The 12,185-nt window shown below is 51.9% G+C and overlaps 5 protein-coding genes across 5 annotated transcripts; 3 read left to right on the top strand and 2 right to left on the bottom strand.

The window, feature by feature from the left end:
• Positions 1–118: 118 nt before the first annotated feature.
• JN550_011870 (uncharacterized protein) lies at positions 119–2,005 on the bottom strand (the record flags this gene model as incomplete). The annotated part of the gene is made up of 5 exons (XM_049310283.1): positions 119–303; positions 368–1,270; positions 1,343–1,702; positions 1,761–1,814; positions 1,873–2,005. 5 exons carry the CDS (start codon positions 2,003–2,005, stop codon positions 119–121), a joined length of 1,635 nt encoding a protein of 544 aa, XP_049166152.1.
• A 2,165-nt stretch (positions 2,006–4,170) lies between these two features.
• On the top strand, positions 4,171–5,342 carry JN550_011869 (uncharacterized protein; the record flags this gene model as incomplete). Its single annotated transcript, XM_049310282.1, has 3 exons — positions 4,171–4,283; positions 4,334–4,573; positions 4,622–5,342. The coding sequence occupies 3 exons, from the start codon at positions 4,171–4,173 to the stop codon at positions 5,340–5,342; spliced, it is 1,074 nt and encodes a 357-aa protein (XP_049166151.1).
• A 959-nt stretch (positions 5,343–6,301) lies between these two features.
• On the top strand, positions 6,302–7,432 carry JN550_011868 (uncharacterized protein; the record flags this gene model as incomplete). Its single annotated transcript, XM_049310281.1, has 1 exon — positions 6,302–7,432. One exon carries the CDS (start codon positions 6,302–6,304, stop codon positions 7,430–7,432), a length of 1,131 nt encoding a protein of 376 aa, XP_049166150.1.
• Positions 7,433–8,330: 898 nt separating this feature from the next.
• On the bottom strand, positions 8,331–9,466 carry JN550_011867 (uncharacterized protein; the record flags this gene model as incomplete). The annotated part of the gene is made up of 3 exons (XM_049310279.1): positions 8,331–8,350; positions 8,404–9,198; positions 9,250–9,466. 3 exons carry the CDS (start codon positions 9,464–9,466, stop codon positions 8,331–8,333), a joined length of 1,032 nt encoding a protein of 343 aa, XP_049166149.1.
• Positions 9,467–11,162: 1,696 nt separating this feature from the next.
• On the top strand, positions 11,163–11,960 carry JN550_011866 (uncharacterized protein; the record flags this gene model as incomplete). Its single annotated transcript, XM_049310278.1, has 1 exon — positions 11,163–11,960. The coding sequence occupies one exon, from the start codon at positions 11,163–11,165 to the stop codon at positions 11,958–11,960; it is 798 nt and encodes a 265-aa protein (XP_049166148.1).
• Positions 11,961–12,185: the final 225 nt, after the last annotated feature.

Here is a 12,185-nt window from a genome sequence, read left to right as displayed (position 1 = left end):
TGTTGGTAATGTTACTGGGGCATAAGAAACATGTAACACTCGGATTCCGTCAAGCAGCCAGCATTTGTAGACTGCAAGTCGATCTCGATCTCGAGCTTAAGCCAAGCCGATTCGAACGTCACTTCTTTCCACCCAAAATCTCTCCTGTAGGCTCAGCTTTGGATACCTCGACTTCTGGCTTCTTTCCAATGATGGTCAAGCCATCTCCACCTCCGCCTTTCTCAACCTGCAATACCACTTCATTGGCAACCTGGATCCCATCAAAGATCTCCGTTATTTCTTCAAGCGTACGCCCCTTCGTTTCTGTATGCATTGGAACATGTGTCAGAAGTGATTATAAGGAAGAGGCCGACCGAATGAAACTTACCAGGGAAGTACAAGTAGACGAAGAGAGTTTCCAACACATAGAATACCAGGAACACGATGTAATACTTCCAACCTAAATTCGCCAAACCGATGGGGTTACAGTAACGAGAAATGATGGCATTCCAATCCCCTGTCCACAGGAACAGCGACATGCCCTTGGCCCTCGTCGCAAACGACAGGATCTCGCTGGTGTATGCGTAGATCAAAGGGTTGAGTGCGATGTTATAGAACCCGGACTCCACCCAGATGAAGGCGATGACCGCATAGCCGTAGCTAGCAATTTTGGTCTCCGCATACTTGGCTGAGACACCGGTCACAATAGTGTGCCCAATCAACATACCAATGAATGATGTGAGGAACAATGGTCGGCGCCCTACTCTTCCGGAGACATAGGCGCCAAGTAATGCACAAAAGAAGTCGAAGATACTAAGGCCGCCATTGATGCCAAGTTGAGGTAGTGTCTCAGTGATACCGGCCTGTGTCAGGATCTGAGTGTTGTAGTATGACACGATGCTTTGACCTGTCCAGTTATTACAAATTGCCAGGCCGATGCATATGAACATTCGCCAGCGGTTTCCAGGGCTTCCGAAGCATTCCTTCCAGGTACTTGACTCGGCGATGGAATCTTTCTGCGCTCTGAGCGTCTCTTTAATCTCCAGGATCTCAGCGGCAACAAGTCCATCGTCCATGAAACCATTGGCGTGCAGATCAGCGAGAATCTGATGTGCCTGTTCATCATGGCCATGTGCTATCAGCCAGCGCGGAGACTCCGGTACGAAGGGGAATTGTACCACCATGAGGGCGCTGAAGATGGAGATGAACAAGGTAGGGACACGCCATTGCCACGCTGAGCCAGGGATATGGATGGTAAGGCCATAGCAAAGCCATGAAGCAATGATGGCACCTGTATACACGCTTAGTAGTTGGAACATGGCCTGAAATTTGGTCGCAAGGACAGCTGACGTGGTTGACTTACCAATATACCAGATCACATTGAAGTATCCCGTGATCTGCATCCGGGTCCTTGGGTGGGCAAGCTCATTGATAAGTGAAGTTCCCCCAACCAGAGCGATGATGTTTCCCCCGCCAACTACGATGCGCCCGACAATATACTGGGCCGTTGAATACGAAAAAGCCTGAAGCAGCCCACCGACAAAGATGAGGGAACCTCCCACCACTATGCCCCATTTCCGTCCCCAGCGGTCATTGATCATCGGCGCAAAGGGGCATGCGAAAAAAGCACCCACAGTCTGCACGGCGCCTATGGCGCCGAGCATGTTGGCGTCGGGGTGGTTTAGGGCGGACTTCCATGTCGAGAGTGATTGCAAGTTATTGACTGAGTTCTTGATTAGATAGGGCCTTCGCCGTTGGCGGGAAATGATCGAAAGACTCACTAAGCGATCCGTCGAACCCGCTTGTCACGGAAGTTATGGTAAGGCACATGAGCACTACGCAACGATTAGCACATGCACTGCCTTGGTCTTGATGTGATGGGCTTTTCCCTACTGAAATGGAGTCTTCGGAGACTAGGGTCCAACCACCACTTTGGGTTCGTGTTGTTCGGCAGCGAGGCAAGGTGGCCGAGCCCGGTTGACCCCTTGCCGGCCCGGCCGGCATCTTTCTTGTTTAGAATTCCCATCCTGCAAGCTACACTCGTTCTACGCCAGCGCCAGACTGCGAATGTAAGGACAAGTTATAGGCATCGGTCTTTGGCCGAGTCCGGCCTATACTGTTCTTATATGCATGCTGGATCCTCGTACTGCAAAGTCGGACCTCCGCTGCTAGCCTTCCGTCGGGAGTCACCCGAAGTTGAAATCAGCAGGATCTACGTTATCTACTATCTGGACGCCGAAGACTCCTAGTTACTAAAATGGAAGAGCTTAATCTCAACGGATCAGCAGCACTGGTCAGTCTAGTGGAGTAGGCATGGGTACTGTGGGAGCGGGGTTAAGAACGCACCCGTATCCACTTTATAAGGCAGGTTTATCGTCGGGTAATCACTCCCTTGCTCCTGGATGCTAAGATCAGGTAATCCCCAAGTTGGGCCATCCTATATCGGCCGAGTTTAGATGGCGAGCACTGGTCATGAAAGAATGGTAGTAAACGATACGGCCTAAACCTTCATCCTCATACGAAGAATGCTCCATGTGAAACGTGCATATAACGCGTCTGGAAATAACAGTTTCTGGTATCAGACCTTTCCCACTTTTGTCTGGGAGATTTACTCAGTTTTCGGCATCAGCCTTTGCGAGATATGGGAGTTTGTTTGATGGAAATAGGAAACCTGGGAGTGTTCATAAAAGCATTTCAATGCAGCTAGTCTAGCGCAGTCTGATCAATAATAGCACCGGCATACACAAAGTCTTCCATGCTTCAATTATTTCAGTGCATTGTAAGGTGTGTATCATGTAAATTTTTTCTGTTTTTAGGTGTTTATTTGCCTTTCTCGGATATTCGTTCCATATTAGTCCCCGTAATCGGTCATTTGAGACCTCTCAGTGAAATGGATAATCTTGGCACAAAGGTATAACAAGTGTGAATTTTCCAACCGCAGAGAACAGCACCAACGTCTATTTAGAAATTGTGTGGCTGCCTTGAGATTTCGTACCGTGGGGACAGGGTAGGCATGTTGAAGAGTACTGGTCATAAGCTTTCAATCGCTCGCATGCCGCGAAGATTGCCATACTTGCTGCTATTCAATTTCGGGATTTCCTCGCCTGGGGGCGCCACGAGCAATCCTTGTCACTGAAACAGACTCATCGTATTTCTAGAACACCTGATGCCAATCGGTCTCCCTGTCACACATGGGTAACTAATCGAGGTAGGCGATGAGCAACGAAAACAAGAAACTTCGCGATTCGCTAAGAAAACGGGGTTCAGCGACTTGCTCCCAAGTAAATGGTAAGAGCTAGCGAGTTTTGAATCAATTATGGATGCACGAGGTGTGGACTAGGTCAATGCGGCAGAGAACATCAAATCAAATCCCTTTTTCTATGAGGGGCTCGGTACGCTGCATCTGTAAGGCTTACGCCAAGCAATTGCAAATGCACTCTGGCCCGCTGTGAACATAAACCGACACGCTACTATGTGCACTTCTAAAATAGGAATTGACCATACCACAGTGATGAAGAGTTCACGCGAAGTGCTAAGGACGCGGAGTCTCTCACACCTCGAACGGGCTTCCGAACTGGGTGCGCCTCATAAGACGGCAGCCGGAACGGCTATCCGAGCACGGCACACCAGCGACGCCAGATAAAGGGACCTTTCAAGCTCAAGCCACCCCTCAAGTGTTCAGCGACCAGTTGCTCAATCTGATAGTTTTATGCAATAGCTGTGTGGCTAATTTGACTGTGCGGTATCCGGCGAGGGACGATTCCCTCTGAGTTGAGTCCCAGCCGAACTATTGATTTTCTGAACCTCTCATACATGCCACTCTGTGGTAATATGTTGCTTAGTGGCACAGCTTTTCGAATTCTGTCGGTCTGTGGACGAGGATAAGGCAGGTCTACCCTTGTGGATTTATACGCAGTTACCCGGAGGAACACGAACGCCAATAATGGCTGACGAATGAGCGTTAAGTAATAGCCCGGGATGATGCACAAGCGATACACGTCAGTAGTATTCCAACCGCCCTATGAGGCTGGGATGAAACTTTCCAGTACTAGGGTTGGACTTGAATACGGAGAATAGCGGTTAAGGAGCATAAAGCCCGCACGAGTATATTCCCCAAAAACGAGCGGTCGGAAGGTGGACCACCAACTTTAGAAAACCCTCGTCCTTTGCTAGCAATCGGGGTGCTCCAACATGTTTCAATCACTTCAATACGCGTCTGTCTTCCTTGCATTTTCAAGCTTCGCGGTCGCTGCAGAGACCGGCAGAAGAGCCAAGTGTACAGTGAAGGTTGTACGCAAGCCATGGTAAGGAAGATCAAATTACAATGCATGTTGCGCACAACTGAATGAATTAGGGACATGCTCACATCAAAAGAGAGGTCCGCCTATATCGATGCTGAACTATGTTTGATGGCAGCACCCAGTCAGCTCAACATCCCGGGTACCGAGACCCGGTGGGATGACCTGCACTGGAACCACATAGTTCAGGCCAACTTCATTCACGACGTTGGCCAGTTCCTTCCTTGGCACCGTTACTACATTGCTATTCACGGCGACCTCCTGAGGAATGAGTGTGGTTACACTGGACCTCTACCGTAAGCTCAAGCGTTCCTTTCATGCTAGACATAACTTATTGGATATAGATACTGGGATGAGACAGCAGATTCCGCACTTCCATCTTCGGAAAGCGCTTCGATCTTCCAACCCGATGCATTCGGTGGTAACGGTGTGGGTTCTGGCCCGCAAAAGTACATTGCAGATGGCCCATTTGCGAATAGCACCTTGCACCTCAAGCGCCTCGGCGTTGCTCCTGCGGACTACAAGATTTATCGGGATCTCAACGCCAGGACGCTCATCGGTGGAGCCCAGGCCACAATTGACGCATGCTTCCAAATTAGCACTTACACTGCAGCTTGGGAATGTTGGGCCGGCTTGCCTCACAGTTCTGGCCATGGGGCCACTGGAGGTCTGATGGTCGACGTTGTGTTAAGTCCTGGAGACCCTGTCTTCTACTTACACCACGGCTGGCTTGACGCTATGTGGTGGAAATGGCAGTCCCTTGACCTTCCAAACAGACTTAAAGACATGGGAGGCCGTAATATCCCTCGGGAGAGCTACGTTGGTAATATCGGTCTCCCTCTGCCTGGACCTGAGTGGACCAACCATGATGGCGACGACGGCAGCGTAACGACACTGAACCACGTTTTGTATATGTCCGACATGTATCCTAACGTGACCGTCGCTGACGTGATGGACGTCAGGGGTGATGTGGTTTGCGCCGAATACTTTTATAACGACAGCTTCACCTTCACCATGAGTAGAATCGTGGACGGAATCATCGTATTTGATACAATAATCAGCTAGTTTTTCCTTGACGGTGTTGAAGTAACCTTGGGATCTCGCATCGGGGCAAAATAAGTGAGAACTAGCCAGGAAGGACGCCCAGGCAATGTACCACTTGCTAAACTATGTAATTTTGTTCGCGCGTGCTGCGTAAATACATACTCGAGAACTTTTTAATCAAGCGCCGTCGCCATGCTGCTGCATGAATCGCGATGCCTGGTGGTCGTTCGGCAGTCGTAGGGAAAGGGGCGTAGTGTACTGGTCGGATGACGAAGCACCATCCCATCACCTATTTCTCCATTAACCAGAAACACCTTGGCGCAACTTTTCATCTGAACTCAGCCGCGATGCAGGGAATAGGGATCACCAACCAGGTAATCGTGGATCCTCGCAGTTGCGGCCAAGCTGCCAAGTTGTGATTGAAATGAAGGGATTCGGGCTGGGCCGAGGGGTATCGTTTCACTCAGGCGCTAAGTCTGATGTTTCTGGAGCGAATAGCCAACGGCGGCCCCTGAGCTAGATATGATCGAGCCGCATCGTCCGGGGCTCCTGGTCTCAGATCCCGGAAGCCTGCCGAAAGCAGCCAAATACCCGCTATTTACTGGAGCCACAAGAAATTCCACCAGTCTGGTTCGCTCATGGGACGTTGCGCGTATATGATGATGAGTTGCCAGTCCCCACCACAGCCGCCCGTGTAAGTCATACGGTTCAGCGACGTCTAATTTCACGAGGCCACATAAATATCGATGATGGCCTCTCTCAGTGCAACAAAGTCCTGTGCAACGCAGCATTGTTCAGGACACATTCTTTCATTCTATCCCTCCGAGGTTTTCCATTCTTTTTTTCGATTCATAAATTGTCAACTTCACCGTGTGAAGCTGGGACATCTGACTTTTACTGCCATTCCCTTCAAGCGAGCTTACCTTTACACCACCGCCTAAACCCGGCACATCCTATACTTTGTATCACGATCAGTCGACATGGCTTTCAAGTCTACTCTCGCACTTGCTGGTGCTTTCGCCAGCACAGCACTGGCCCACGGGACTGTCACCGGATTCGTGACTGACGGCACCTACAACCAGGGATTTCTGCTCGACTACTATTACCAGAAGGCCAACTCGGGCTCGTTTCCTGATATTGCTGCGTGGTATGCCGAGAACCTCGATAACGGTTTTGTGGCTCCTGACGCCTATGGAACCGCAGACATCAATTGCCACAAGAACGCTGAGAACGCTGCTTTGACAAGCTCCGTCGCCGCCGGTGGCACTGTCGACTTCCAGTGGAGCACCTGGCCCCATGGAATTGGCCCTGTCCTGACCTACGTTGCCGCTTGCAACGGTGAATGCTCATCGGTTGATAAGACGACCCTCAAATGGGTTAAGATCGATGAATCTGGTTACGACACATCTACTTCAACCTGGGCTGCCCAGGCCCTGATCGACAACAACAATACCTGGACCACCACTGTTCCTTCAACTCTTGCTGCTGGCAACTACGTATTCCGCCACGAGATCATCGCGCTCCACGGAGCCGGGTCTGCGAATGGCGCCCAGAACTACCCACAGTGCTTCAACATTGCAATCACAGGTTCTGGTACCGACAGCCCCTCTGGCACCCTCGGCACTGAGCTGTACTCCGCTGACGACGCCGGTATCCTGTTCAACCCTTACGGCACCATCACTTCTTATACCATCCCTGGCCCTGCTCTGTACGGATCCGGCTCTGGTTCCGGCTCAGGATCTTCGCCCACAACCACGGCGGCTTCCACCACCAAGGCCGCTACCACAAGCGCTCCAGCTGTGACCCAGGAAGCTTCAACTTCATCGGCTGCTGCGCCGGCTACGACCTCCGCTGCTCCTTCCGAAGGCGAAGACGACTCAGAAGATGACTCATGCGAGGCCGAGGAAACCACAACAGCCGCTGCTACCTTTGTGCCCACTACGCTGGTCACTCGCACGAGCACTGCCCAAGCCTCTACGGCGCCAACCTCTGGTTCTAGCACGGGAGTCGCCCTTTATGGACAGTGTGGCGGAACTGGCTATACTGGAAGCACCACCTGCTCTGCTGGTACATGCACAGTCATGAACAGCTACTACTCCCAGTGTATTTAAGTACTAGTCCAGCAGCTTTGTAGGTGAGAGACGTAAGAAAGGCGGTGTGGGCTCGAAGGTCTGGTTCGGTTCTATTTGTATATATTATTTATGTCTTGACAATAAGACTCTGGAGGTTACCCCTTGCGATGTAAATAGACCCTGCGCGTGTGGTTAGTGTAAGACCAAACTCATCTTCTGGTTTTCGCGCCTAAGCCATGCCGTACGCGAATGTATCGTGAACCCCGCCATGTGATTCTTCTTGCTTAATATTGCAATGCGATGTGTTTGTATCAGGTGAAACGGTTCATATGCAGGTACAAAGGGATTTAGATATATATGCTAGCACACTAGATCTTTACGTTAGTTACTTCCGGCACCGTAAGTTTCAAAGTATACTGCTGACATTGTGCTTCTCTGTCCATTATACATCGTAACTGCACGACAACATGTGCAGCAAACATTATAGGTGTGTTACTGTCCTACGTATATCTCACACAATCCATATTTGAAACTATTACCTATCGATAATTGGCCTTCACATTCCTCTTAGGGAAATTGCACAATCATACATGTAAGAAATCAAAACTGGGACGGAGGAAGCGAATATGTGAATTGGAGGGGTCTATAGGACGTAGCGTCCAGCCTCAAGTTCATAACCTTTCGTCGCCTGTTGGGTCAATTACATGCCTTGCAAGTCATATCTGTTGCTGCAGCAGATAAATTATGTTGTCGGGAATACACAATGGATTTGAATGAAAAGTAGGTGGTTTTCATTTGGCCGCTACACAATTGTATGAACTATCGATCAAAAGGAATATAACAGAAGACAATGGCACAGTTTATTCCTTCTCTTCATGATACTGCGAAAGGGCTCGTAGCCGTCGCTTCCCTGCTGTCGTTTGCCGTAGTACAGCTTTTAGCAGCCAGCGTAGATGGCTAGTGGCGGTTAGTCAACCATACAAGCAAAATTATTCGTGGCGGAAACGTACCGTTGGCGAACAGAGCGTAGCTGTCAGCATTGTTCAGAGCTTGGGACGCAGAGAGTCTGGTAGCGGCACTGTAGCCGTAGCCCAGGTCCTGGGTGCCCTTGATCTGAGACAAGTGAGTCACCTCGTGGAGGGTAGTAGTGGCCTGGTCCTGAGCATGGCACGATTTGGTCAAAGCGGGAAGAGCACTGAAGTACAAGGGGCACGAGACCATGTATGAGCCTGAGGGCAAGGTGTATGCCAAGACATTGCTGCTGCATGCGCCGTACACATCTGTGCAGTATTGCTTAGACACGCCACCACTAGTGCCGCACTCGGAGGCAACCCGGTTGAAGACAGTGACAAGGGTGCTGGAGGCAGAAGTAGACTTGAAGTATTCGGTGACCTTGGCCGTGTTGGATGTGGCAGCGGAAGCAGCCGCTCGAGCAAGAGAGACGCAGTTGTTCAGAGCAGTAATCTGAGCGGTCCTTTTGCTGCCAGTGCAGTCGGATTGAACCGTAGTTCGCTTTTCAACAAAGCGCCTCTGCACCTCAGCAGCCTCGGCGCCATCGACCTTGGCGGAGATGGAGTTGCTAGTGTACGGTACGACGCCCTCGATGATGGTGGAGTCGAGTGCAGCATAAGATACTGCACCGCTGGCAACGACGTTGTACTCGCCACCCTCGCTCAGGTCATGCAGCTCACCAATGTTGAAGAGGGCTTCAATGGTCTCACCAGCCTCGATGATGTGGAAGGCGTCTTCGTCAAGGTTCTGGGTGCTCACACGGAGACGGATGCCAGCGAAGGCAACTTGGGTCTCTGATGACAGGTTAGCTTCGGACAAATGGATAGGATGGTTTGCATACATACCTCCCTTGAAGACCTGAACCTTTTCAACAGGGGAACTGTCCAGGAAGCTGCCAGTCTTGAACACCTTCAGGCTGTCGGATCCGGTGTTCTTGATTGTGGCCTTGACAGCGGTGTTACCGACCATCTGAAGCTGAACATCAAGAGGCTCGGCACGTCTTGCGAGAGACGCAGCGCTGACCAAGGAGGCAAGAAGGGAAACACCGGCGAGGAACTTCATTTTTAGAAGAGATTCGAGTATATGCAACGAGGCTTGAGTTGTGATTGGCTGGAAAACTGGCAGTGGATGAACCTTAGACTGAAGGGGCTGGCCTGAAGGGTTCTCATCCCACCATGTGGCCAAGAAGGATCGTCTTTATACTTTGCTAAGTCCACGCTCCAGCGGTTGTCTAATGCTTTGGGACAGATGGGATGAAAGCTATTCCAGACGTCAGATGGGCACAGAGTGCCGAAGACACCTAGAAGCAAAAAGGAAGTTGATGTCTATTTGGTCGCTGTCGTCCGAGTGCCAAGGATCGCGTCCAAAGCGCCAAGAGTCGCCAAAGCGCTGTGTGATGGGATGCTGGGCTGGAAGTAGGAATGCAGCAGGTTCGACTGCAACCTCCGGAGCAAGTACCCCTGCGTAGCACTGTGGTCTACATGCAGCCTTCGACCGCCAATAAAGCTTGGTATACCTCGACGAAGCTTATTTCAGGGCTCCACAATCTATACATGCTTGAGTAACATCCGATAGTTACCTGCATTGCTGATTGTTGCGAAGCAGCGATATGTCTATCGTCCATCTTCCTTTGGTGGAATGAATATCACATTCGTGTGAGCAGTCCTGAGGGATCACAGGCGGGCTACTATATCGAAGATATGAGACACATATGGATGGCGGTAGGCGGCCAATAGAACCAAGCAACCAGTGCTTGCAGAAGATATGACAAATGTCACCAAAGATTGACCAAGGCGAACAGCCCATCTCGTGGCGGGGAGGCAGTGCCAAGACTAGATATATTAAACCGTGGTTTGCGGATCGCATGCCTTATGCCCGTCGGTGGAATATACGGAGCAGCGCGCTGCAATCAGTATGAAACGCGCAAGGGTGAACGACGCCGAGATTAGAGGTGGGATCGCCACCACAAGGTAACCTTGCTATCACAGGCGTCGCAATGCCCAAAGAGAGAGAGGGAGAAAATGGCCGGCGGCCGTGGGAAATGCTGGTCTTTCACCGACATCGAGCCCCGTTTCCGCGCCATCTGGTGGCTACAGTAGACCGTGCCAGGAGTGCCTGGCGCGGGCAGGCTGGCAGGTTGGCAGGTTGGTCGAGAGGGCCCTCAGTGCCGGCGGCCTCGCTTGTCAGGATCACCCGCAGCCGACTGCTACCTGGAAGTTCATGCCCACGGGCCATGGCACACAGACAAGCAGAGTCGCAGGCTGGTTGATTGATTGACAAGCCTCACCTTATTCTGACGACTTGGTGCTCGTTAATACCCGGCAAGCCCACCTGCCTGTTTGGGGCTCGCCCGGAACGTTTGCAATGCACATCCCCCCACAAGGCTGCGGTGCCACACGCAAACCACTGGGCCGTCCAATTCTTCCTCTCCTCCTCCTCGTCCTGGTCCAGTCTCGCGAGCCGGCGCGACCCAGGTTGCCAGGGGAGAGCAAGCCCACTTCGGACGACGAGTGACAGGATCGCGGCTACCAAGCTGTGTCGTCATAGACACCCGAGCCGGTAGCCGGATGAAGAAGTTGGCATTGCCCAGTCCTAGTACAGTTCCCCCACGCCGCACCAAGCCAAATCACCACCGAGGCCCGGCCGCGCTCCAGGGCCATCAAGAGGCCGTCCCCAACGGTTCCCGGCTCCCCAAGACGCTCTAGAATGTTCGGAATGCCTGCGGCCAGGACCGTGCATCGACCCAAGAGATCTTTAGATGTGCTCTGCGCCAACGTTCCATTCGCCTAAGCCTCTTCCCAGCGGCCCCGCCAACCAGGCTATCGCCCGAGATTCCAACCTACATATCATTCGGTCCACCCCCGTATCCCAGCGCGGCACACTTGCGGACCTCCTCTTCTGCTCCCGGAATAGAGATCCGAGGGTTCTGCCGTATCCAGACAAACTCAGCCGCCAAGACGTTCCAGTCGCTTCCATGGGCAGCTTCCGACGTCATTGCCCTCTGCGTACTATAATCTCGGTCCTAGCCGCTCTCCTCGTCTTTGTCTACTGGACACAACACCAGCCCGCCCCCATCACCATGCCTGAAGATACTCTCTCGCGATTGGTGGTTTCGGTCCGCCACTCGGGTTCCTACTCGCTGACCTTTAGTGTCACCAACAAGCACGACGCGCCCCTGACCGTGCTGAAATGGCAATCGCCGTTTGATCCGTCGGCCGTGCATCAAGGCGTCCTGAAGCTGTATTCGCCAGCCGATAGTGACATGCCCCTGGATATTCCTATCGTCCAGATTCGACGACGAATGCCACCTGGCCGGGACGCGCTGGTTACAATCGAGCCGGGGCAGACTGCAGAGCACCAAGTAGAGCTCAAGGAGCCTGTGGTTCCTATAGATAAGCTCAAAGGGGATGTCAAGATATCCGGTCAAGGAAGGTGGTTGAGTGTCTGGCAGAAGAGAGCAGACGAGGTCTCGGCCAAGGAGCTGGAGGATCTCGGTGGCGGAGACCAGACTCTGACGGGAGACTATGTAATAGAACCAGTGACTGTTACATTCTAAGTCGTATCGTGGATAATCGCTTAGCCAGAGGGAACCAGGCGTTGGAAACTGTGGTCTCCATACCTCTTCATCCTGCGCCCTGCACTCACGTCTGGGGCGAGGACGGCCATGAGGACCGGATTATGAGCTGGAGAAAGAACTCGGGCGCACCACTCTGGATCTCGTGGTGCACAGTAGTGTTCAAGGGTGTGCTTATAGTTGATTATTTATGTCAACTGTCAGATC

The sequence above is a fragment of the Neoarthrinium moseri genome (assembly GCF_022829205.1).
Source record: "Neoarthrinium moseri strain CBS 164.80 chromosome Unknown scaffold75_Wmoseri_CBS_16480, whole genome shotgun sequence".
In the NCBI taxonomy this organism is placed as follows: Eukaryota; Fungi; Ascomycota; class Sordariomycetes; order Amphisphaeriales; family Apiosporaceae; genus Neoarthrinium; species Neoarthrinium moseri.
The sequence above is the reverse complement of the archived record's forward strand: the minus strand, read 5'-3'. Positions and strand labels throughout refer to the sequence as shown.